Raw genomic sequence first — 27,864 nt, 5'->3', positions numbered from 1 at the left:
AACCAGCTTTCCAGATGATTCTGATGCAGCGAGGTGAGCAAAAAACGTTACAACCAAAATGTTACAACCAGATAGATATTGGAGCTACTAGAGAAAATCCTAGGATTTGGCTTGGTACTTGTTTTATCTAGAAGTCCTGGCAATATTCTTGAAGGTACAGGATTTGGTTCTGAGTCTCCACCTGGAGCTTCCAGCTCTGCTTAGTAGATATGAGATGAATTAGGGGAAATCTCATTCCCTAGACACCAATTATCTGACTTCTATATTCCTAGAAGTTGAACTCTCATATTGTGTGATGCAGAAAAACACTGCAATGAAAACTGGAAGTGACATAGCAGATGGCAATGCAGCAGCAGCATTAAGATCCTTGGACAACATTTGCTATTTCTCCTTCTGGAAACCATGAGTGATTGGTGAGCTAAGTGTTCCTGAATGAATATAAGTTTGGTCATAGAGATTTTAAAGCATATCTCAGAAACAAGAGATGACATCTCATCCACAGCTAAACTTATAATACTGGCTTTGAATTCTTATTCAAATATTAAAAATATTAGCCATAATTTAGGGTCTAGCAAGAGCTTACTTAAGCTTATCTAGTAGCCTAAATAAATTTGAATAAATGACTGAATGAAGGCCTCTGCTCACCTTGAACCTGGTCAAGAAATAGCAACATTCTAAGACTATACTTCAGGGATCATTTCTATAGTTGGAAATAGCAACATTCTCAGTCTCACTCTCCTCCTATATGATACTTTTAAAAACCATGCTAATATATTCCTCCCCCTTTTGAATTTACATCATTTATGGTCCACATGGTCAAGGGAGCCGTGACCACTGCTTTGCCTGACAGTGATCACAAAATGCCTTATGCATAGTAAGAAAGCAACATATACTTTTTGTTGATTGATGATACATAAAGATCTCTTCCTTCCTATTATGGTAAATAAAGATACCAATGCAACTGGTATGTCAGTTACAAGTGTTAAAAATATGAATTTATAACATGATATATACTTGTGTAAGTTCTAGCCTGTCTAATTTGAAAGAATAAAAAAAGACATTACTTGCTTACAGCATATGGGTTTTGAAGAATAATTTCTTTCTCAACCATGTTCCAATCAGCATTAGCAAGATCTTTGTCAAATTTGAGTGCAGAGGCTGTAGATTTGGTTAGCTCTTGAAAGTGTTGAAATGTATAATAAAATGATTTATATTTTGTTGATGTGACATCACGAAGACCTTTGACAAAAGAGCAAATAAGTAGTAGGAACATCGCCATTTGGATACAGATTATAAAGCTTCCTTTTTTGCTTATCTTAACATATTTCCACTAAGTATTTTAAAGTTAGAATAAAGACAATATAACTTGCTTTATCATGGTAATACTAACAATTTCAAGCATTTCTACTTTCACTCCCCTTTTCACAAAAGCTAAGGTGCATAATAATAATAATAGCTATTGTTTATTAAGTGCTTACTATATGCTGGGAAATAAGTATGCTTACTATATACAGCACTTTGCATGTATTAGGTCTTGATCATCTCATCTGTTTTTAAAGTCAGTTCTTTTCTCAATTCAATAGATGAAGAAACAGAGGCACAGAGATGTTAAGTAAATTCCTCAGGGTCAAACATCCAGATAGTTAGTGGCAGATAGCCTGGTTCCAAATCCTATGCTTTTAATCATTATGCTAAATGATTAACTCACACACTGGAACAACTTTCAGTGTCAACTCTGAAATTCATGGATTGTAAAATTACTTGCACAGAGTATCTTTTGTTGATTAAAAGAAATAGCAATATCTCATTAAAGTTTGAAGGACTCATTCTATCACACAGATATTCCTTTGTTGTGCAATAGAAACATCTTTGGAAAGCAATAATGTTCCATGAACAAATGTTCACTTCTTTCAGTGCAAATAAACAGCTGCTCCACAGTAAGATTTTATGTCTATTTAGATACAAAATAGAACATATGATACTTTGTAAAACCTCACCTCTTACTCCATTCTTTCCATTTTACTATTTTGAGACTCCGAAAATTTCAAAAAAGACATTGTTTCGTTGTAAATGACAGAGGAAAGGAGGTTGGGAAATATGAGATTGATGAAAACTACCATTAGAGTAAAAAATTGGATTGTAGCAGAAAGGGCAAAAGGTCAGGGAAAAAAATGGTTGAAAAGCATCAGGACAATTTGTTTCTAGCTCTTTAACTGCAGCTACCTAGCTATGTCACCTTTAACAGTGGACATCAATATTAACTGTTAAAAAGTAAGGGAGTAAAACTGCTAAAGCAGGGGATTAAAACGGGATTGTTAATCAGGGTGTACATCACCATCTGAGAATTTTTCCAAAACATGTTGATTGTCTTTTCATTCCCCTCCAAATCCCCTTCTTCACATTTTAGCACCTGCTGTCTGGCGCAGGGTGCTGCAAAGTGTGGATTAAATCAGTCTTCCTACTCTCAGACTCTCTGTTGGGTTGGACGAGGAGATCAAAGAGAGAGAGAAGAATGAGTTGGATTATTTATTCTCTCACTCCATCCATGTAGACTTGTTGCATACCAGCTATATTTCTTGCCCAAATTTCATTGCTCCTCTCAGGCTGCTGACTTCCTGATTCTCTCTATCCTGGTTGACTGAGGTGTGGCAACAGTTTGTTGTAACTAACCCTAGTTATTTGCCACTAAGTTCAATAAAGAAGATTGTTTTAAAGAAACACTGAAACTTGCCTTAACAGCCTGTTAATAAAGGCATTCTTTGTTGTAATTACACATGCAAAAAAGGCATTTCCAAATAAGATGTGAACACATGAAAAACAAAAATATATTGGTATTTAGTACATAAAATTTTTAAATTTTTAATTAGCACAAATAACTCTCCAATCCAACTTTACTGAGGTGGCTGATCATATCCATGAACAAATCACCTCAAAACTGGAATTCCGTTGCTGACCCAGCCCCAGCTCAGCTTTCTTGTTGGCCCCAGGGGGCACAGCACTCCATCTATATGTGTATTGTAGTTTCCACCTCTTTGTTGGACTTCTCTTTTTTTGTTTTTTTGTTTTTGTTTTTTCAAGATTAGAGGGGACCAGGTGGGCCAGGCTAGCTAATGGCAAAGCCAAGGCCCTGAGGTGTCACCACAAGCTTTATTTAAAGCAGTTAACTAGGTCACTGTTTTCAGAGCAGGGGCTATCAGGCATGAAGTTCTTTGAGGAGGTTTCTCTTTGAATTTCTTCTTATCAGGACATCAGCTCCTTTCTTTATTTTTTTATTTTGGCTTTTTTTTGGTCTTTATTTTAATGTTACATTCAAAAAATATGAGGTCTCTATATACCCTGCACCCTACTCACCCCACTCCTCTCCCCATAACAACATCCTCCTCCATCATCATGAGACATTCATTGCCCTTGGTGAATACATCTCTGAGCACCGTTGCACCTCATGGTCAATGGTCCATACCATAGCCCACACTCTCCCACAGTCCACCCAGTGGGCCATGGGAGGACATACAATGTCCAGTAACTGTCCCTGCAGCACTACTCAGGACAACTTCAACCCCTGAAAGTGCCCCCACATCACATCTCTTCCTCCCACTCCCTATCCTCAGCAGCCACCATGGCCACTTTCTCCACACCAATGCCACATTTTCTTCGATTACTAATCACAATAGTTCACAATAGAATGTCAATAAGTCCACTCTAATACATACTCTATTCCTCCATCCTGTGGCCCCTGGAATGGTTATGTCGACTCCACATCTATACCGAGAGGGGCTTAGATTCCACATGGATGCTGGATGCAGTTCTCCTGCTTTCAGTTGTAGGCACTCTTGGCTCCCTGGTGCAGTGGTTGACATTCTTCACCTCCATGTTAGCTGAGTGGGGTAAGTCCAATAAAACAGAGTGTAGGAGTTGCAAGTCTGTTGAGGCTCAGGACCTGGCTATCACATGCTCAGTCCAGAGATTCAGGTCTCCTGGGTATACACTAAACCTCAATACCAACTACAGATCTGTTAAAAGTAAAAGAGGCTTGTGGACAATGATCACATCTGAGTCCAGCTCCATCACGCAAAAACACAAACTCCAAAGTAGGGCCAACTGACATGGCCCTGAACTCCATCTGCCATGACCATAGAACCTGTGGGTCTCTGTAGTCCTCAGAAGAACCAATACCTGGGGTTGTATCTACTTTATCTGTCTCTGGGACTCTGCTCAGGTGTGCATAAGGGCAATCCCTCTGATAACCTCCTGGCTCTTTTTGGAGACTCATAGCCATATAAACTCATTTGTCCTTTCCATTTCTCCCTTTGATTCAGGTAAAAAAGCATTTTTAACTCCTGGTATTATACATAGACTGAGATGTTCTGCTGGTCCGAGTTGACCCTTTTATTCAAGGTCATTTTCTAGTTATATCATCAGCTGGTACTTGGTAGTAATCCTTTGGTACCAGGGAGGCTCATCCTGGGGAGTCATGTTCCATGCTGGGGGGAAGGCAACACATTTACATGCTGAGTTTGGCTTCAAGACTGGCCACATTTGAGCAACATGGAGGCTCTCAGGAGGTAGGCCTTGTTCTTATTTCAGGTGCACAGGCTTACAAGCTTAGTCATTTGTATCAAGGGCTCATTGTTGGACCTTCCTTCTTTTTTGGTCTTTGCCATTGCATTTGGGAGGTTGTTGCTGTTCCTTTAGGGACTGTGATAGAGCTCCCCTGGCTAGGATCTCAGCATTCCCTCAGTTATTGTTTTCAATTGTAACCACTATGAAAATACCCAAACATTTTTATGTACCCTGGATATATACCCTGGAGAACTCCCCGCCAACCATGTATGCCCTGACAGTAACATCCCACACCAGTATTCCTCTCCTGCCATTGTTGAACCTCTCTGTGATGCAAAACTTCTTCAAAAATGAAGCCCAATATATTGCCAGTTCCATTAATAGTAAAATGGAATATAGTGATGAGCTTAGAGGTTAGATATAGAATACATATCAATTTAGAAAAATTAAGGTAAAAATAAATTGGTGTATCAAAAAATTTAAAAATGCAAAAGCTTTGTTTTGATGTTTTGCCTTCCATCACTGCAATAAGTGTTGCCCTGTATGCAAATTGGCAAGGCAACTTCTTCCGTCTTTTCCTCAGTGTCTACGTCCTTTCTTTTTCTTTACTTTCCCCCCCCCCAATTATTAAGCTTATCTTCACAAAAGTTTTAGATCACAGTAATTCATATATACAATATACAGTACTCCCACGTATTCAACATAAAACCCTTTTCCCTTCCACAGCAATAATCTTTTTACATGTTCATACTATATTTACTGAAACTGATGTACAGATATTGAGACAATAGCTTTCAAATAAGGTAACATTTGGGTTTACATTGTGGTTTATATTTTAGACTATACAATTTTCTAAATTTTTAGTTATTTTATGTTTTACATTTTAGCCTATCAGCCCCTATATATTTTTGGTGTAATTTAACATGTCTTATATCCATCCTTGCATAATCTTGTGGAACATTTCTATTGCCCACACAATTACATTCATTCCATCTATTCAATACCTCTTTCCCCCTTCCCTCAGGGCCCACACACAGTGACAGTCAATCTTCATTGTTTGAAGGGCCACGTTCAGAGATATGCGGTCACCCCTCGGGCTGAAGCGTGGTTTGCTGGCCTGGCGGGGGAGCGGCCGCGGTAGGCCAAGCCGCTGCCCCCATAATAGGGTGGCTGGTCGGACTCACCGCCACCCCTGAAGGGAGCTCGGCATGGGCGCAGAGTGCCCTCGGGTCTCCCCTTCTCGGCAGCCATGCTTCCGCGGCCGCCCCTCCTCCCGGATGGCGCCACACGATGCCTTCCTTCTCCCTGTGCAGGCGCAGGGCAGAAAATTCCAGTCTGCCCTTTTCCCCTCCCCCGACAGCAGCAACAGCCAGGCGTGGGCGGAAAAATCCAGTCTGCCCTTTTCCCTCCCCCCGACAGCAGCAACAGCCAGGTGTGGGCGGGAAACTCAAGTCTGCCCTCTACCCCAGCAACAGCAGCCACCAATCCCTAAACCCTGCCACTTCCCCCAGCAACAGCGACAGCCAATCCCTAACCACCACCCCTCCCCCGTCCAGTACCGCCCACTGACCTTTCGCCGGCAACCAATCAGAACAGGGCGTGGCTTCGACCAATCAGCCTTCCCCAGCCCCTATAAAACTGTTGCCTCTCCCTCAGTAAAGTGGACTTGCGTGTTTACCTTGTCTCCGCGGTAGTTCTTCTGCCGTGCGCCCTCCAGTCCTGAGAGCCCCCGACAAGGGCCTGGCCTCCCTTGTCCCCAGTTCATCGCCTGCTTCTCCGGGCGACCCCTTCGTCGCCTGCTTCTCCGGGCGACCCCTTCGTCGCCGGCTTCGCCGGGCAACCCCGTCAGCCGAACCGCGCAACCCCTGTGAGACCGATCCCTCGTCTGCTGCTGGACCGACCCCTCGTCCCAAGTGGGACCGACCCCTCGTCCCGAGCGGGACCGACCCCTCGTCCAGAGCTGGACTGACCCCTCATCCGCAGCCAGACCCCACCTCTACCGACCGAGCAAGCCGCCGCAGAGATACTTGCAACAGTGTTGAGGGCTTGACATGCTCAACTGCCCTAATGCACTGGGAGCCACCATTTCTCTCAAGAGATACAATTCCCTCTATTTGAGAACATCAGTCCTCCCTAGGATGTGGGTATACCTTCACTCTCATTATATGGGTCTCTATACAATGATATAATCCACTATGGCAAAATGAGCACACACACACTCTCTAGAAGCCTGTCCTACATCAGATTATCCCCTTTAAGTATCTTAAACAGGTAACCTTCCTTATTACATTTTTGAAAAAGTTTTCTCAGCATTATACTCTCAACCAAATACTTGACAATCTCCTATGTTCATATGTTCCCCTACCCTCCTCCCAATTTCTTGGGCAATATTACCCATCCTCCCATCCTTAGCCCCCCTCAAGCCTACAAAGCCCCACCCAAAGGTAACCCTATGCCCCCATTTTATCCCTTCCTATACAAATACTTACCTCCAGCTTATCATAGATTTCACCCATATAGGTGTCAGCTTGCATCCTTCCTCTACCCCCAAATTCCTTTAAGCCTATCATCCAGTCACTAGCTCTCTGAGCCAGCTTAGTTTACTTATTTCATATCATTGAGGTCTTGTAGCATTTGTCCTTCAATTCCTGATTTGCTTCACTTAATATACGGTTCTCAAGATTCATCTATGTTATCACATGTGTTTGTAGCGTATTCGTTCTTAAAGCTGAGTAGTATTCCATTGTGTGTATATACCACATTTTATTTATCCGTTCATCTGTTCATCTGGGCATTTGGGTTGATTCCAACTTTTGGCAATAGTGAGCAATGCACGTCAGCTCCTTTCTGCTTACGTGCAGGCACAGGCACAGCTGACCACACCCTCAGCTCTCTGTGCACATTGATCTTCCCTAACAACATATTTTGGAAAAATTCTCAGATGATGATGTACACCCTGATTACCCTGTATTAACAGTTTTAATCCCCTACTTTTTAACAGTTAATATTGATGTTCACTGTTAAAGGTCACATAGCTAGGTAGCTGCAATTAAAAAGTAGAAACAAATTGTCCTGATGCTTTACAACCACTTTTTCCCTGACTTTTTGCCCTTTCTGCTACATTCCTGCACATTACTTCGGGACACCTCTTGGGCTTTTAGGTCTTCTTTTGTTTTCCCTGTCCACTTGTATGCCAGTGGCTCTGGATAGTTTATGTCTTTAATTATTTCCAACAATCAACATCAGGAAGGCCTTAACAAACCTTATCTCATTTCATCATGGACGAAAAGTTAAGCCTTTGCAGAAAAATGCAGTTGTTCCCAAAGATAATTTTCTTGAGGAAATATCTGCATAAGAAAATCAGAGCATTCTTGCTGGCTTTGTCTGGAGAATCATTCTGGTTCCATCTCATCATTCTTGCTAGTTCCACTCTGAAAAATCTATCCAAGACAAATTGCTGTACCATGATTCTTACAGCAAGTTCATGGCTGCCAAAATGGGCACAGAGCACGGCACAGAGCTGGGCACAGAACCGGGCACAGGTGGGCTTCTGGGCCCACCCGCGGGCCAGATAACATGCCCTCTCCTCAAACATGTGGAGCCCGGGGCTTCTCGACCTGGCGCAAGAGGCAGGTCAACGAGGGCGGTCCACCAACACCTGGAGCTCCAGAGCTCCAAAAGGTGCTGCCGCTGCACCGCTTGCTGGACAGGGCCTGAGGGTCTCTGTTAATAAATCCTTGTCTACTTATCCTAGTTTGTGTGTGCCATTTGCTTTCTGTTGGGACCTGGTTTGGCACACATGCTCAGATTGTAACCCAGATCTTTAGTAACAGAATAACTTTTTGGGGGATTAGGGCAGCAGGCACACACACACACTCACATATATTTAAAACTCTTCTCCAGAGAGTCCTCTCTGTTTTTCTGAAGAGAGCTAAAACACTTTCATAAGCTCACATCCCTCACCCCTTTAATATCATCTATATGCTAAAACTTCCAAATTTATATTTCCAGCCTAGACTGCTCTCTACTTCAGCTCTTTCAAGAAAATTTATACACAAATGTTCATAGCAGAATTATTTGTAGTAGCCAAAAAGGGAGAAATAACCTAAATGCTCATCAACTGAAGAATGGATAAATAAAATGAGGTTTAGCCATTCAAAAGAATATTATTTATCCATAAAAAGGAATGAACTACTGTTACATGCTGCAACATGGACAAACCCTGAAAACATTATTAAGTGAAAGAAACCAGATACAAAAGGACACATACTATATGATTCAATTTGTGGGAAATGTCCAGCATAGGCAAATCTCTAGAGATAGAAAGCAGGTTAGTGGTTTCCAGGGCATGGAGAAGGGAGAAATTGAGACTGCTAATGGATACACAGATCTTTTGGGGGTGAGAGGAATGGTCTGCAATTACATACCTGCAATGGCTGCCCAATATAGTGAATACACTAAAAGTTGCTGAATTTTACACTTTAAAATGAGGACTTTTATGTTATATGAACTAAAGCTCAATAAAAAAAGAAAAACATAAATTAAAAATTTATCATCTACAGTGTTCTCTAATAAATCTTTCTTTTCTTTTTTATTATATACTTTTGACTTATTTTCCTAGAGGTGAACCTGGGAATTATAATGAGCATCTTAATTTACAACAATCTAGTTAAGATTAATGCAATTTAATTTCAATAATATATAAAAACTTTACTACTATATGGTTCCATTCTTCCCTTTATGTTGTCACAAATTCTATTGTGTGTCCATTATAATGATTATTTTATGCATTTGTCTTTTAAATCATATGAGAAAATAAAATAAAATTTACAAGCCAAATATGCAATACTACAAGAATTTATATTTACCTATGTAGTTAGCTTTGCCGTTGTTCTTTATTTCTTCATGCAGATATGATTTAATGCATAGTGTAGTTTTATTTAGGATTAATCGTAGGGCAAGTCTGTTAGTATTTATCTTGGAATACTAATTGTAGGGCAAGTCCACAGTTTTTATTTTGGAATATCAATTTATCCTTCATTCTTGATGGATAGTTTTGCCACATTTAGAATTCTTGGTTGATAGTTTTTCTTTCAGGATTTTGAATATGTCATCCCACTGCCTTCCTTTGTTTTTTTTTTTCTAATAACTTTCCCCTTTCATTTTTAAAAAACTTATTTCTCTCTCTTCCCCTCTCCCCCAGTTGTCTGCCCTCTGTGTCCCTTTGCTGTGTGTTCCTCTGTGTCCACTTCCATTCTTGTCAGCGGCCCAGGAATCTGTGTCTCTTTTTATTGTGTCGTCTTGCTGCATCAGCCCTCTGTGTGTGCAGTGCCACTCCAGGGAAGGCTGGACTTTTTTTCATGCTGGGTGGCTCTCCTTATGGGGTGCACCCCTTGTGTGTGGGGCTCCCCCACATGGGGGACACCCCCGTGTGGGACGACGCTCCCTGTGCCCATCAGCTCTGTGTGTGGGCCAGTTCCACATGGGTCAAGGAGGTCCTGGGTTTGAACTGCAGACCTCCCATGTGGTAGGCAGATGCTCTATCTGTTGAGCCAAGTCTGCTTCCCCCCATGATTCTAACATCCATGATTTCTAATGAGAAATCATTTGTTAATCTTTTTGTGGCTCCCTTTTTGTTTAGAAAAGCAAATGTTCTTATTAATGATAAGTCTCTTGTTGCTTTCATTTGTCTTTATATTTTGACAATTTAATTATAATGTGACTAGATGAGGATCTCCTTTTGAGATTATTCTATTGGAGTTTGTTGAGGTTCTTGGATGTATAGATCAAAGTTTTTCATCAAATTGGAAAGTTTTGCACCAATACTTGTTCAAATACGCCTTCTTTTCTCTTTCACTTTCTCCTTTTCTTCTGAGATCTCCATTATGCATATGTTGATATGTCTGATAGTGTCTCACAGGTGTCTGAGAATTTGTTCATCTCTCTCTTTCTTTTTTTCCTTTCTGTTCATTAGCCTGGATATTCACAAAGGACCTGTCTTCAAGTTTGCTGATTTTTACTTCTGTCTTCTCAATTCTGCTTGAACTCATCTAGTAGACTTTTTATTTAAGTTATTGTACTTTTCAACTCCTGAGTTTCTATTTGTTTTCTCTGTATAATTTCCATTTTTTGATGAAATTCTCTATTTTGTGAGACTTTTTCTCTTATTTTCCTTTAGTTCTTAAAAACATTATTTTCTTTGACTCTTTGAACACATTTAAAATAACTGATTAAAATCTTTATCTGGAAAACTAAATGTCTGGGCTTCCTCAGAGATAGTTTCTATTGATTGCTTTTATTCTTGTGTATAGGGTTATATATTTATTTTCTTTGCATGTCTCATTTTTTGGAAAACTGGTCAATTTTAATCCTATAATGTGACATCTCTGGAAATCAGAATACTTTCCTTCTCTAGGGTATATTGTTGTTACTGCTTATTGTATTTGTTGTTTGTTTTTGTGATTTTCAGAACCAATTCTTTAAAGACTGTGTTTTTCACCCTTGTGGCAGCTGAAATCACTCTTCTATTAGCTTAGTGGTCAGCTAATGATTGGACAGAAATGCCCAGTCTTTGTCTAGGGGCTCTGTGTGCACATGGGGGGGGCGGGGAGCATGCTTCAAACACTCAATCAGGTAGTTTACTGCTCTGCCTTAGTATTCACTTCCTGCTTTCACAAAGCCTTGATATCTGCCAGAGGTGAGTGCTTAGTGCTTCCTCTGATCTTTGCTGAGCATTAAACAGCATTTGTCTTGCATGTGGTATATAGATTCCCAGTCAGAACTTTGCAAATCCCTTATGGACATATCATTTTTCACCATTTCCTCCCAAGCCTTTTTAGTCTGTTCTTTGACCCAGCTGTTATCTATTAATGCAGGCAGCAGAGATGAAAACATTTGTCTGTAATTGTTTTCAACAAACACCTTTCACCCTCCGTGGATAGCAGCTTTAGCACTTGGCCAGTTCCAAGTCAGGTGAAATAGAGATGTGCCTTTTGATCCATTATGCTCCTTCTGGTAGTGGGAATGTGTGCTTTTATTTTGAAAGCTCTGGCTGATCTTGGGAGCTGGGAAAGTACTGGGATAAGTAAAATGCCACAAACCTTGCTGTTCTTACTAAGATTAAGCCATTTCTTCTTTGAATAAATGGTTCTTAGGTAACTACAAATCTTTTATTATTTCCAGGGATCTGAAGAAATTGCTTCAGACTTTTAAAAAAAATTTTGCCAGTTCTTTTGTTGCTTTTCTAATGGGATGGAATTTTAGTGTTCCTTACTTTGCTATTTTAACAGATATCACCTAATTTAAGTCTTTCTGGTATTGATCAAATAGAAACTTTTCAAGGGATGTGGGATCTGGGAAGAATCCATTTGGTCTCTTTTTAGCTGATTAGAAAAGCTGCATGAGAGCTGACTAGAAAACCTGCATGATTAGAATGATCAGGAAATTATCATTCTAGCACAGAGAAAACCAGTTACTGAAGAAATAAGTAAAGGAACCATGTTTTTAAATTAATATTACCTATAGCCTGTTATTCTAATTGAACAATGGAGCAGAAGAAGTTCTGGCTGAGGAAGATCAATATTAAAATTTCAAAAAATTTCAAAGGAAATGCAAAATTAGCAAGAAAAATGCTTTTAAAATCTGCATTTTGAAATGTTCATAATAGGAAATACTGAAGATAAAGTTATCATGTGTTTATATTTGATTTTTATAGAGCACAAAATGTGTTTTAAAAAGTTCTTTCTATAGTTAATGGGATAAGATTGCAAAAATCCCACTACTGACAGCCACTTAAGGTGACAAAAACAAAATGGCTTGGTATGGGTCTAAAATTTAGTATTTTTAAATGTTATTTTATGTTTATATAAGGTCAAAGCAATTACACAGGTTTCTTTACTACAGGACTTCTCAGTGCTTGTAAAATGCTAATGTATGTTGTGAATATTCCAGAGGGGGATATGGTACACAAAGCCAAACCCTCTTCTGCCCTCACAAAGAATATATATTAACATTTGTTAGATTTATCACAGTAATGTTTGGGAACACAAAGGCATAAATAAATAGACTTCATTCATTCATTCACCATATATTCATTAGGTTCCTGGCATGGGTCTGGTACCATTCTAGGAACAAAGGGCATGCAATTGCTTAATAAAGCTTACTTTAAGTACAGTTCAACAAAGTAAAAAAAGAACCCCAAATTTACATCTGTAGTCTTGACCTGTTCCCTTGACTCAAGACTCATACTTCACAGCCTCTTTGCTCTCACTTCCTGTCTATTGGACATTTCAATTTGATAAACAAAAAACCTTCTGACATGCTTTCTGAAATGTCATTTCCCATGACTTCTTGATTAGCTCTAATACCCATCCATTGTTGAGGCCAAATATCTGTAAGTGATCCTTAATTATCTTTATCTTTAGTCCTCTCAGCCAATTTCTAACTTTAAATGCATCTCAAATATGTCCATATTTTTCCACCCATTTGTCACCATCCTAGTCCAAGCCACTACATACCCCCCAGACTAATACAATGACTTGTAACTTGTATTTCTGCTTCTACTTTCCCCTGTCCCCAGTAAGTTATCCACAGAAACTAGGGTGGTCTTTTAAAGACCTTACTCATGAGATGAAACTTACTTGTTTAAAACCTACCAAAGACTTCCCTTTACTATTAGAATGAAATACCAACTCCTTGATCAGGACTTAAAAGGCTCTTCATCATCTGACTCCTTCCTACCTCTCCCATCTGGCCTTCTTTAACACTCCACATTATTCTTTGTTTCCAACCCCTCAAATCTTTCTTTCTGTTATTTGAACACACCCTCTTTCTGTGCTTCATGAATTTAGCACCTGTTTTATTTCATTTTGTGGTTTGCTTACTTTGATGTCCATATGACTCTTTGATATAACTTTATTTGACTTATGCATTGTGATGCTACTCACTCTAATATAAGCTTCATCAACTCAGATATTTTGTATGTCTTCATAATGAATTGCTAACAGTTAGAATAGTGCCTGGAATATAGTAGGCTATCGGTAAAAATTTGTTGAATAATTGAATAAATGACTAAATATATACTATTATTTTAGTTAAGCTGATTCAATGTAAATAAGTAATCTTTTATAAATAAGTAAGCTTATTGACCTAGTCCATTAATATGCCTTTAAATAGAGACTTGATTTCTTCTTCAATTAGACACTGTTGACTTTTAAAATATTGATTCATCATTATTAGTATTTCTTTAGCCTATTTAGATACCTTCCTGTCACTCACTATACTAATTAGTAGGACTTACCTAGTTTAGTAACTGCCAGTGGCAAAATAAATCTATTGAAAATCAGGGTAACTAAGCATATTGACACTCCATGAAATAATATCTAGAAAGAAAAAAAATAATACAAAGTAGGTAACCATGGCAATTTCATATAATACGCTCTATTTAGTGATGCAAATGAAAATAAGCTGTACTATATCAATAGATGATCTTGGCTGGGGAGGAATTTGGATGTCAGGCAGGAAGAATGTACTCTGGAGATTTTCTGTCTTTCTGCACGTACTTTGTCCAAGCACTTGGAGCCAAACCAAAAATCAGGACCCACAGTCTGACAGGTAAATATGTACTTACAGAGATAAAAGAAAAGAATGCTTGTCCTTAAATTTCACTGATGCACTTCTTGGGCTCTGAGACTATGCTTGTACTTACCTTATCAATGCTTATTCACTTTATACATCTACCTGTGTAAACTCACAGTTCTCTGCCTAATATCCAGTTCATCTGTGTCAAATAAATTCCCTCACCTGAGGAAAGAGAACAACTGAGAGGCCTTGATATGTTTGTTATAGCTAAAACAAATCTGCTAGGATTGGGTTTGTGTTGAATATAGTGTTCAATATGGTGGAAATGGGCATTGTAAAAATCTAGAGTCTTCTAATCCATGATGATAGTATAATTCCCCATTTATTTAGATCAAAATTTCTCTCAACAATGTTTTGTAATTTTCAGGTACAGATCTTGCACATATAGAAAAGAGTCCCTAAGATAGCTCTGAAAGATCTCCACCCTTATTATCTACATCTGCATGAAATCCCCACCCCTTGAGTGTGGACTGGACTTACTGGATTTACTGACTCATTTCTATTGAATACAATTTGGCAGACATGATGGGATGTTACTTCCAAATTAAGATATAAAAAGATTACAGCTCCCATCATGGGTGCTTGCTTTTTCCTTATCTCTTGCTTACTCATTCTGAGGGAAGTCAGTTACCATGTTGAAAACTGATCTATGGAAAGACCCAAATAACAAAGAATTGAGGAAGGCTTTTGGACAAGATGTAGTAAATAAGGGAGGTGTTTAAAATAATTGCCTGCAAAGAACTGAATTCTGCCAACAACCACATGAGTAAAGATGATTTTTTCAGCCCCTGTTAAACCTTTTGATGATCGCAACCCCAATTAATACTTAACTAAAACTTGACGAGAGGAACTGAATCAGAGGGATCCAGTCAATCTGCACTTACATTTCTGATCCACAGAAACTGGGATAATAAATGTTTGTTTAAAGCAGCTATGTTTGGGGGTATTTTCTTGCATAGCAATAGACTAATACACATATTTCTTTATATTTATAACTAAGTGGTCATGTTTTTGCTGCTATTGTTTTGTTATTTTTATTTCATTATCGTGATTATTGCTAATATATAGAAACACAATTGAGTTTTATATATTGAACACATATCCCATGATCTTGCTAAGTTCACTTATTAGTTCTAGTAATTACTTGGTATATATGAATCCGTATGCCCTTTTTCAATCTAGCTAAATGTCAGTTTTGTGTTGATCTTTTCAAAGAACCAATTTTTGGTTTGATGATTCTTCCTATTTTTTTTTCTGTTTCATTCATCTGCTCTAATTTTCTTTTTAATTCCTATTGCTTGTTTTGAGTTTAATTTACTCTTTTTCTTGTTCTTCCAGTTTTTATGTTAGGTCTCTAATTCAAGGCCTTTCTTCTTTTTTAATATAAGCATTTAGAACTACAAACTTCCTTCTCATCACTGCCTTCACTGCATTCCACAAGTTTGGCATGTTGTATTTTCATTCACCTCAAGATACTTTTGCTTATGATTTTCTCTTTGATTCACTGGTTGCTTGAGAGTACATTGCTTCATTTCCACATATTTGCAAATTTTTCATTTCTCCATTAGTGATTTCTAGCTTCATTCCAATGTTGTTTCAGAGAATATACATTGTATGAATTCAATACTTTTGAATTTATTGAGACTTGTTTTGTGACTCAACAAATCATCTGTACCATAGAATGATCCATGTGCACTCAAGAAGAATATGTATTCTGTTTTCTTTGGGTGCAGTATTCTATATGTGATTATCTATATATGTTAGGTCTAGTTAGTTTAGTTTATCATCCAAGCCCTATACTTGCTTATTGGTCTTTTGGGTAGCTGTTCTATCCATTATTGATAGTGGTGTGATAAAGTCTCCTACTATCAATGTAGAACCTTCAATTTCTCCCTTCAAATCTGTCAGTATTTGCATTATGTATTTTATGATGCTACTGTTAGGTATATATATATTTATAATTGTTATAACTTCCTATTGAATTGTCCCCTTTATCAATAGGTAATGACCATCTTTGTCCCTTGTAATGTAAAGTCTACTTTATCCAATATAAGTATAGCCACCACAGCTACCTTTTGGTTACTATTTGCATGGAGTATTTATTCATCCCATCCTTTCCCCTTCAACCTAATTGTATCTTTGAATTTAATGTGAGTCTCTTGTAAAAGCATATTTTAGTGTCATACTTTTTTATCCATTCTTCCAATTGCTGCCTTTTGACTGGAGAGTTTATTCCATTTACATTTAAAGTCACTATTGATAATACAGGACTTTCTGATGCCATTTTGCTATTTAGCCTTTGTAGATCTTAGTCCTGTTGTATTCTTCATTCCCATTTAAACCTACTTTTATATTTAATTGCTTTTTTGTGTTGAACCATATTGAGTGCCTTCTCATTTCTATCTGAATATATTTCTCATCTATTTTCCTTGAGTTTATCATGGGGTTAAAATTTAACATCTTAAATGTATAACAATCCTGTTTGGTTTGGTATCAACTCAACTTCAATTAGCATGCAAATATTTCCTGTTTGCTGTTCTCTGTGCTTCTTGAATTTGCATATTCACATCTTTTGCTAAGTTTGGGAAGAATTCTGTCATTATTTCTTGGACTATTCCTTCTGCCCCTTTAGCTCTTTCTTCTCCTTCTGGGACTCCCATAGTGCATATATTTGTGTTCTTAATAGTGTCCCATAGTGGTCTTATGCTACTTTTGCTTGTAATATTCTGCTACTCAGCCTGACTCATTTCAATCATCTTATTTTCAAGCTCACTAATTCTTTCTTCTTATAGCTCCAATCTGTTCTTGAACCTTCCTGAGAATTTTTCATTTCAGTTATTGTGGTTTTCAACTCCAGTAGTTGGTTCCTTTTAAACAGTTCTATCTATTTACTTAGACTTTCATATTGTTCATGCATTGTTTTCCTGATATTCCTTAGTTTATTCTCTGTACTTTCTTTCATCTCCTTGAGCATTTTTAAGACCATTTTTTAAAAAAGGCTTTGTTTGGTATGTCCACCTCTTTCTAGTGGGGAGGAGGAAGGACATCTTGGTATTTCTGGGTGGGGATGGAATTTTAGGCCCCTCACATGGTTTCCATTGACACTGTGGGTGGGAGTCCTGCTGTTACCCAACAGGGATGAAAGACCCAAGTCCCTACCTCTACCTTCTCTGACACCACCATGGCAAGGAGGTTCATGTCCCTTCTTATAGCCTGCAGGACATTTTACTCTAATATATATTGTAAATCCCACAATAAATCACTAACTTAAACACTTAATTGTCTTTTAAGAAATCAAGAAAGACATAAATTTTTGTAATTATCCATATATCTATAAGTTTTGGCTCTCTTTGTCCATAAAGATGATTTCCTATTTATCATTTCTCTTTAGCCTGAAGAAATTCCTTTAGCATTTCTTATAGTGCAGATCTCCTGGTGATGAATTTGCTCAGCTTTTGTTCATTTAAGAATTGTTTCATCTTTGTGTTTGAGGGATATTTTAGAATTTTATGTTGTCTTTCTTCTCACCCCTAGCACTTTAAAAGTACCATTCCATTATATTCTGGCATTGTTTCTAGTGAGAAGTAGGTGTCATTTTTATTATAATTTATCTGTATATGTTTGTGTGTGCATGCATGTGCGTGTTTTATTCTGACTGCTTTTAAACTTTTTATTTCCCTTTAGTTTTCATCAATTTGACTAAAATGTGTCTTGGTGTGGTTTTCTTTGCATTTTATCTGCTTCTGTCTTATTTAGCTTATTTAATCTGTGGTTGGCTTTCTAAAAGCAGCTAAGAAAATTTTGATAATTATTTCTTCAGTGTTTTCTCTGCCTTAACCATTCCTTTTTCTTTTTGGACACCAACTAAATATATGCTACACATTTTGATATAATTCCATAAATCATTGAGCTGCTGTTCATTTTTAATTTTTTTCCTCTGTTTTTCGTCATTTACTAATGTTGACTGGTCCTCTTTATTCTTCAATTAAGCTCATAAAGTGAAACTTTCATTTCAGATATTTTATTTTTCAGTTCTAGAATTTCTCTTTAGTTCTTTTTTGTAATTTCAGTTTCTTCACTGAAATATTCCATGTATTCACTTTTAACTCCATTTTTTTTTTCTTTAAAATTCTTGAAAATATTTGTAATAGTACTGCTATTCCAACATGTGTTTCATTTCTTGGTCTGTTCCAATTGAATAATTTTCTTTCCTATTATGAGTCACATTTTTTTCTTCTTCTTCATCACATGTATAGAAATATTAATTTTAGGCTGGATTTATGGATGTTACATTGTTGATATTCTTGAATATGTTTTCTTTCTTTAACAAGTTTTCCATTTGGTTTGGTAGGTAGGTAACTTACTGGCAGATCACTGGTTATCATGCCAAGGTGTGGTTTTGACCTTTCTAAGAGTGGGTTTAGAGTAAACATTACTCCAGAGCATAATCCCTATTTCTAAGACATGGCCTTTCTGGAGTCATAGCTCAACCCATGTAGTGTTCAGTGAGGTTTTGAAACTGTGGCTAGTTAGAATGCCAATGTCAGTTAGTAGTGTGTGGCCTGCAGAATAGCCATTCAGCTCAAAGCTCTCTAAAAGCTGTTTTCTGCTTCTCTCCAATTATTTTTTTACACATGTACAGATAAGTACTGGACTAATTATCCCATGCCTTCCCCCACACAGATTTTTGGTGCTCAGTTTCTATACAGTTCACCCCTTTCTGGTACCCTGCCCTGCCAATTGAAGCTGATTCAGCAGACTTAAATTATGATTTTTATTTTCTTCATTCAGTGAGACCACTGCTGTTTTCTTCACTTCTCTGTGCCACAGTTTGGAAGAAAACCAGAGTGAACATTAAACTACCTCATGGGTTCCATTTCTTACAAGGATCTAACCATGCAATGTCTCTAGTCCAATACCTGAAATCAATTGCTTCAAATAATTTAACTCTTTTTATAGTTCTTCATAATGGAAGATAAATCTAGTATCTATTATTCATCATGACCAAGACCAGAATTCCATAGGCACTGTATTTTTCCAAAAGCTCTCTAAAGTACATTCAAAATTGAGGACCACTAAATTAACTTAATATCTTAATAATATTAAGAGCCAACACTTAAATACTAGGCATATAGCAGGCGTACAGCATTCTAAACTTATTTAATCCTCACTACAATTCTGTAAAGTAGATAACAATACTGTTCCAATTATACAGATGGGGGAACTAGGCACTGTAAATAGTCCAAGGTCACATAACTTGTGAGTGGTAGAGGCAGGTTTAAAAATGCATTCTGACTTCAGTTAGACTTCCTTACTGTAGTGCCTCTCAATCTGCCTCTCAACAGGTTACTGTAGGGTTAAGCTAGATTAAATTGAGAGAGATGTATTTAATTTCTTTTCAAGAAGTTATTAGTAGTGGGGAGATCTCACTAAGTGCTTTGATTTACTGAGGTTTTATTTCAAAACAGGGCTCCATGGCATCATCATCATCATAACCATCATCATGATAATATTAGTTTAATATTTATACATTTACTTTATGCTTAACAATGTGTTGAACATTTTATATACCTTTCTTCTTTTCACAATAACCCATTGAGGTAGTGGTGTGCCAGAGCTAGCTTGCATTAGTTCATGAGGGGTTACTATTAAATTTTCAGAAAATTTGTGAGCTGACTGACATTTTGGTGGGAGTGGTGACACCACAGAAATTGACAGACACTCCAAAACAGGGCTTCTCCACCACCCGTTTCCACCCAAGAAAGTTAACTGTTAAACATTTCCAAGAATATCACTGGTATTATTAGGTTGGTTTAGAGATGAAGAAACTGACATTTGGAGGAATGCTCATTAAATAACTTGTTAAAGGCCACACAGCAAATAACAGTCAAGCTAAAAATGTCAAGTCTTAGGTCTGTGTGCAGTGTTCATCATTATACTGGTTAGTTTGTATGGTGATGACACTCATCTTGGTTATTCAGGAATACAGAAATAGGTAAAAAGTAGAGGTCATGTAATATTAGACAATTTTGGATTTAAGAGCTGTGTTTGAGAATTTGATGTTTTAGTGCTTGGTCTGAGAATTATTTAGTGACATAATAATTACTTTACAATCTTCCCTTTATAATGGGAATTTAGGTAAAATAAAACAGAATGGAAGTGTTAGTGTGATGAAGGAACTTAGGAACCCCTAAATTGGAGTGGGGGAGTAGAAAGTTGCCAGTTGCTTCTCCTCTCCCAAATCTTGCCATCATAGATACAGCATCCTCACCATCCAAGTGGGGTTGAGCTACCTCACAGCAAAAAAAATATTTTTGGGGGCAGGGCAACAGTTTTGTAAACTATTCAAATTTTTAAAATACAGCTTTTTTTTTTACTTGGGATTTTTCCTTCTCACTTCCAGGGTAAGTGTCAGAGTAAGCAAGTAGAAGAGCCATGCTTATATTAGGCATCCCTTTCATTTCACTCCAGACCATTATGAATGCCCAGCGCCAATTGAATCCATGACCAAGTCGAGACAGAAGAGGACTCATTAGTAGAATGACCACAAGTCTAGAAGACAAAATAGTTTTTAAAAGTTATTTTTGTTGCAGACATTTCTTTCCATTTCATTCCACTTTATTCCAATCTCTTCTCTGCAGAATTGCTAACTCTCCAATAAAATACCATTTTTTCGTGCACTATTGGCACAGCACCAAAGGAGCACAGAGATATTCTACTGAATTATAAGAATGACATTCCTCTCTTTATTTCTTTTGCTAGCTAATTAGTAGGATAATCCCATGTTACCCTTGAGTGGTGTTTCTTCAGGAAAAAAGAACACAAAACATAGACACATTTTGTAGATGTATTCTGAAACCCAAGAAGGAATAAAAGCAAACCTAATGAGTAAGTAGTGAGGAAAAGGTCCAATATTGGTCAATTCATTTAAATTTCTTTTCTTAGCCATACATCACTCTTACAACTTACATTAATATTACCTGATAGTTTGGGACTAATTTCCATTTAGTTGACACCAGCAGACTTTCCAATTCATGTAATTTTCCAGTTCTAAGACATGAAAAGAGTCTATCCATGTAGCTGAAAATGAGATGATATGGGAGTGGGGAAAATACCATAAAAGGAGTCTCACATGTTTTTAAAATCCATCACTCCAATTGCTAATATTCTACTTTCTACCTAGGCAAAATTCAAATTACATTCTTACCTTAAGAGAATCAGTGTGAAGTAGATATTTAATGAATAATATATATCAGAAAATGATATATATAAATATGTATATGCAGGAATTAGAACTCCAGTGAAAGTAAACACCATAAGAAAAGCTGCAAATGATAGACAATTCCAGAATCTGCATTTAAAAAAAAATTTTTTTAAATAGAGTTAATTATAGTTAATCTAACATATTTATTGCAAGGTTTATCTTTGTGAGGTACAATGTTTTATATATTTATGCAAATAAAATAAAGATGAATAAGGTATTTACCAACAGTCAAGGGGCTTAAAAATCTAACAGGGCCGAAAGGACCATTAAGGCAAAAACAAATTCTAAATCAATTTAAACCAGTTTATATTGCATGTAAATCTGTGTCATTTTTTTTAGACAGACTTTGAAATAAATGTTCTCTATGAAACTATGCTATTTGGTATAATTTAATCATTCAGGCATCATGATTCTTGCAGCTCAGAAATACTGACTGTAAAATCCTCATTTCATTAGAACGAGCTAAGATAATTTCTCGGTAAAGCATTTTAAATACCTGGTCTTATTAACATAGTGATAGAATGACGGTTTTGCCTCTAATCCAGCTAGCACTCACTCAGAAGACATGAATCTTTTATTCACAAGAATGCTCTCCCCTCGTCCCAAGCGGGACCGACCCCTCGTCCCAAGCTGGACCGACCCCTCGTCCGCAGCCAGACCCCACCTCTACCGACCGAGCAAGCCGCCGCACTCTGTGTCTTTTAATTGGGGAGTTTACTCCATTAACATTCAATGTTATTACTATAAAGGCAGTTCTTATTTCACCCATTTTGACCTTTGGGCTTTATCTGTCATTTTATTTTCAACATTCTTTTTTCACATTTAGTTTCTGTTACTAATACAATCACCATTTCTAGACTGTCTTCCAAGGCTCTCTCTGATGTCTTTTCTTTTTAGGCTGTAACACTCCCTTTAGTATTTTCTGCAAAGGTGGTCTCTTTGTTATACACTGTCTTAGTTTCTGTTTATCTGTGAATACTCTAAACTTGCTCTTTTTTTGAAAGACAATCTTGATGGATATAAAATTCTTGGCTGGAAGTTTTTCTCTTGCAGTGTTTTAAACATATCATACCACTGCTTTCTTGTCTCCATGGTTTATGATGAGAATTGGTACTTAATGCTATTGGGTATCCCTTATATGTTATGCATTGCTTTTCTCTTGCAAGAGAATACACAAAGGATTCTCTCTTTGTGTATGGCCTTACTTTTTATGTTATTTTCTGGATTTAGAAATTGCACTCAACACTAACTTGGGGGACAAATCCTCTAAGATGTATTTTATGATAATTACATAGTATTTGTATTCTGTACTTCTTTTGACTTCATTATCCGATGCAAGTCCAATTGCTGCACCATGTATATAGGTGCCAAAAAAAGTACTTCAGAACATACCCACATATCTATACAATGAATGAAATCACTTGAAAACATTAATTGAGTATGATATTTCAGTCAAGTGAAAGATGAATCTGAGCCACAATCATATCTTTATTAATCTTTAACAATGGAATGATTAAAAAACTTTAGCATTGTGGAAAAATGCCACCAAATGCCAAAAACCACTGTCTTATTCATTAGCATAAAAGGTAATCAAATCAGTGAAGCAATGGATATTGAGGAACTAACTGTCAAGATCTTTTATATGGGGTAGGAGTTACTGGGAGAAACTTGATGAGTGAAAAATCAGATTCTATAAGGAATCAGTTTCCATCAGACTCAGAGTGGGTGTGACCCAATCCACTGAGTTCCAAACCCATCCAAAAGATGTGTGCACCCAGTCACGCTTGTGTGTGTGTGTGTGTGTGTTTAGGAAAGCACCTTGAAAAAGGGCTCCTGAATATATTTTTTAAAGTTCCTTCATTTGGTGATAATGAGCTGACCATATATATACATATATTTTTATAAGTTAGCAATGGGTCATAGCCCTATTTGTATATCAGTATCGTCTAGGGAAAGTTTTTAATTCAGAAATTCTATGAGCTCACTCTCAAAGATTATGATTCTAGTAGATTTAGGCATCTGTCTTATTTTTATTGCCCAATATTGCACAGCCACTAGTCTAGAGGAATGATAAGATATTATGGAATGGACATTTTCAATTCAGCAGGTATGAAAGATTGTGCAGACTGGAGAGTGGGTAGTTTCCATTTTTATATATAAGTTAATAAGGGGATTTCTTTTTAATTAGGTGATGTATGAATAGAAGCATGAAAGGAGTGAGGCAGAAAACATGTTAATATCTAAGCAATAGCACTCCAAGATTGGAAACACAAAAGAACAGACCCTAAGGGAGGAGTATGTTTGACATGTTTGAGGAATAGCAAGGCAGTCAGTGTATCTAAGCAGGGTGAGTGTGAGTGAATGGTAGAAAATGAATAATAGAAGTAGATGGGTTATACATCATGGGACTTTGTTTGCCATTTAAAGTACCTCAACTTTAATGCTGAAGCCTATGCCATGATATCCTATTAGTTTTAAACAAAAGGAATGACCTAGGTAAGGAGGAAGGCTACTGTGAAAGCAAGGGTCAGTAACAGTTCATAGAATCAATGTAATATAGTCTCAGTGTGGTTGTGAAATTCTTAGAATTGGGATACTAAAGAGAGTAACCTGAAAAGATGGGAGATGGTATAGTAAACCTCCTCTCTTGGATAGTACAAGGACCTGCTATAATTTGTAGCAGGACACACAGCTATTATCTTTGATTTCTACTCTCCTGGAGAAACCAAAGACCAGTGGTGAAAGAGTAGTGTTGGAGAGAGTCACAGTAAAATAGAAGCCAAAATCTTCATGAAATGGAGAATGTGACTCAGGGTTCTATAGATTACCTCAACCAAAGATGGCAGAGAGTATAATTTGATGACCTAAGCTTCAAAACTGGGTTCCTCTGTGGAGGAGGAGGAGGAGGAGGGGGAAGAGGAAGAAATGATCTAGACATGGCTTTGAGGAGCAGACTAGACTCAGAGCCAGGGATATGAGTGAGAAAAACACCACAACTGGGAAAGAATGCAAAGGAAGTATATCTTTAGGGAAGAGACAGCTTTCAAGTAGAGCAACACGGTGAAGAGAGACTTCAGAGTCCCTTTACAAAGATATAGTTAAAAATTTGCTTAAAATTTTAAATTTATCCATCGAAGGATGAAGGGATAAATAAAATTGGTATCTACATACAATGAAATATTATTCAACTGTAAAAAGGAATGAAGTCCCAACACATGTGACAACAAAAATGTACCTTGATGACATTATGTTGAATGAACTAAGCCAGAAAGAAAAGGACAAATATTTTATGACCCCACTTATTGGAAACAATTAGAATATGCAAACTCATAAAGTCTGATTCTAGTATATAGGTTTCCAGGGGACAGGGTAAGATAGGAATGGGAACATAAAGCTTAAAATAGACAGGGTTCCTCTTTGGAATGATGGAAATGTTTTGGTAATAGATGGTGGTGATAGTAGCAATTTACAGCACTGAAATATATTTATATATCTATATCTGAATATGATTCAAAGGGGAAATATTAGGTTGTATACAAGGTAACAGAATGAAATTTAAAAAAAAAATCCATAGAAGTACACTTCACAATAGTGAACCCTAAGTTAAACTATGCACTTTGGTTGATAGTGCAATTACAGAAGTGTGCTATCATCAATTGTAACAAATGTTCCACACCAAGCAAGGTGTTGGTGGCGGGGTGGTATACGGAAATTCTGTATTTTATGCATGAGTGCTTTGTAAACCTACAATGTCTCTAATAAAGAAAAAAAATAATTTATCTAAATTCTTCCCACAACTGTAGCAAATTAATTTACCTAGCTGCTAGCACAATTAGCTTTCAGTATAATTGACATTAAATTTCAGTGATTTGGTCCAAAATCCTATAAAATTCTACATCTTTAAGCTTCAGGCTTCTGACTTCATCTTATTTTCTATAATATTCTATAAAATTTTCTATAATTTTCTATAAAATTCCAAAAATCAATTTAGGTCAAGTCTCCACTCCATGCATTGGAGCATTAGAAAAAATGCCCTTATTTTTAGGCTGACACAAATTCCACTCACCCCTCAGTTGAATGTCCTTCAGCAGGTCACAGTTTGTACATTTGTACACATAGCCTTGCTTTCATTTCATTTAGCCGTACTTTCTTTTACAACAATGCCTTAGTCTTAATCTTTTAATTTGGTCTTCCATTCCTAGTGGCAATATGTGCTGGGTCATATTGGAGTATGGAGCAAATGGAACTATCAGTAATACTGATTCTGTTTTTATTTGAATTTTTAATTTTGCTCACAGTAGGATTTTTGCATTAGTTTCAAATTTAAAAACTCTTTCATGAAAATATTATTTATCCTGATTGCTGAATTTTGGGTCATCCTCTTCAATTTTGTACCTGAGGTAAGTACCTCAGTTGCTTCATCTCAATCTTGGATATAAGACTTAGACTGGAAATTATTGACTAGATGGTCAAAGCCTTGAGGAATTAGTGGGGAAAATAGAACCAGCATGAACCCCAGGTGAGGTTACAGATATAGCCTGAAATTAGAGGATAAGAAGACACCAGCAATAGTGTTTTTTTGGAATAGTTTTAGTTGGCAGTTTTCAAGTTGAGATCTTGCTTTGACCATGCATATAGATGTAGTTACTTCTACAATATGATAGATTCCCATGTATGAAGCAAAGTAAAATATGTTAGCTACTTACTCAAGAAGCAGTGCTGCAACTCCTGGTTTAAAACTGGTAGAATTTAAAAAAAGTCCCATAATAGACAGTGCAAATATTCCAGATGTTCCTAATAGCTGACCTATTTTTAAGAACAAATAAACATAAAGCATGAATTTAACATCAAAAGTGGCACAAATTTTATCATTAATGATAATATCAGATATCTTGATAGTACAGTTATTTTACAGAGAGGCTATCCTATTGGTTTTTGTTAGAAAATATTGCAAATTGTTACCATCACCTGTCTTCCATTTTCCTCCATAGCCTCAAACTTTTACTCTTGTAGTAAAGTCTATCCTGGACATCCCTGTATTGCTTTGGTTTCAGATCACTGGTAAAAGTGTGGCACTCACAAAACTCTTCATAGGATATAGAGCCCCCTCTACAAAGTCTAATTGCCCTCTGCAAGGACTAATTGTCTCGGAGGGGCACTGCTAGTATAGAATGGAAATGAGCTGATAAATTCTTTATGGGCTAGTCCACTCCATATACTTTTCATTTTTTGGAGACAATAGGAGATAGGAGTAGTTTGACCCTTTGATTGGACTAAGGGAGTCAGGTCAGCAGAGACCCCATATGGATCTACTTTCCCAATTTAATTTTGTTTTTGGGTACTGAAGAGTATAAAGAACTGTTAGTAGAATGTTCTTAAAAATAACTCTAGTCCACACTCTCCCCCACTGGGTGCAGTGGATGTGCCACAATGATGGAAGAGTTTGTTGATGTGGGAGGGGTGGTATGGGTGGGGTGGGGGTATATGGGGACCTCATATTTTTTGAATGTAATATTTAAAAGAAAATAAAGAAGAAAAAAATGTAGTTTTAATTTAAAATACCTTAAGAATGTCATCTAATCCATATGGCTTTGTAAGACACAAATAAAAATATTTGTTCTTCAAAAAAAAAGAGTATTAGAATTCAAGTTCCTCCCACCTAGTTAATGAAAGCAATATATTATTACTGTAAAAATTTTAAATGAGACATTATAGAAAGTATATATATATGTTAAAATTTGCCCATATCTCCACTGCCAAGATATAAGAGCTAAAGAGGTGACTACTGGGGAGGCAGGCCTCTGGACCTACTCCCTGGCTGGAAGCAAAAGCGCCCTCTCCCAAAAGTAGGGGAAGGGAAGTGGCCTAGCACCAAATTCGGCTAGCTAGATTCCAATCTTGAGCACAGCTGAGGTGTAAACCTGCCCAAGTCACCAAGAAGCCAGCAGCTTTTGTGCTGTCTACACCTCTGGCAGGAGTGGAAGTTGGAGTGACTGAAAAGCACACCAGTAGGTCCCCTGAGGCCTTATGGATCAGATCCAGTGCAACCAGTTTGGGAAGGCCCCCACACCCAGCAGGAGTGGAAATTGGGTGCAGTTTGAACACTTTCTTGGGGCAGAGCAGGCAGATTCACACTGGGTCCAATGTCCCCTGTCAGGAGGGGAAGTGTGCACTCTCATGCGGGTAGGGTGTGCAGATTCACCCCATCCATCTAAAAAGGGGCTCTGCACTCTAGGTTTGACACCCTCTGGAAGGAGGGGAGGCAGGTCTCTCTGCAGGTAGCACAGTCTCACCCACCCTGAAGAGCTGTTGCACTCTCATCCCAAAGGTGCCCCAGGAAGGAGAGGAACCGAGAGCCATATGATCACTCTCTCTCAAGACAGTGCAGGCAGAGTCACCTT

At 37.4% G+C, this 27,864-nt stretch overlaps 1 protein-coding gene across 2 annotated transcripts in view; it reads right to left on the bottom strand.

The window, feature by feature from the left end:
• SLC9C1 (solute carrier family 9 member C1) overlaps nucleotides 1–27,864 on the bottom strand; it is a 129,581-nt gene that overhangs the window by 66,183 nt on the left and 35,534 nt on the right. For both annotated transcript variants that reach the window (XM_058296421.1, XM_058296422.1), the window contains exons 8-12: nucleotides 26,170–26,269; nucleotides 21,407–21,550; nucleotides 20,577–20,751; nucleotides 13,859–13,940; nucleotides 1,073–1,239 (exon numbers count right to left, since the gene is read on the bottom strand). In XM_058296421.1, coding sequence (XP_058152404.1) covers nucleotides 1,073–1,239; nucleotides 13,859–13,940; nucleotides 20,577–20,751; nucleotides 21,407–21,550; nucleotides 26,170–26,269 — 668 coding nt within the window. The remainder of the gene's footprint in view (nucleotides 1–1,072; nucleotides 1,240–13,858; nucleotides 13,941–20,576; nucleotides 20,752–21,406; nucleotides 21,551–26,169; nucleotides 26,270–27,864) is intronic.

Source organism: Dasypus novemcinctus, chromosome 4, assembly GCF_030445035.2.
Source record: "Dasypus novemcinctus isolate mDasNov1 chromosome 4, mDasNov1.1.hap2, whole genome shotgun sequence".
In the NCBI taxonomy this organism is placed as follows: domain Eukaryota; kingdom Metazoa; phylum Chordata; class Mammalia; order Cingulata; family Dasypodidae; genus Dasypus; species Dasypus novemcinctus.
The sequence above is the reverse complement of the archived record's forward strand: the minus strand, read 5'-3'. Positions and strand labels throughout refer to the sequence as shown.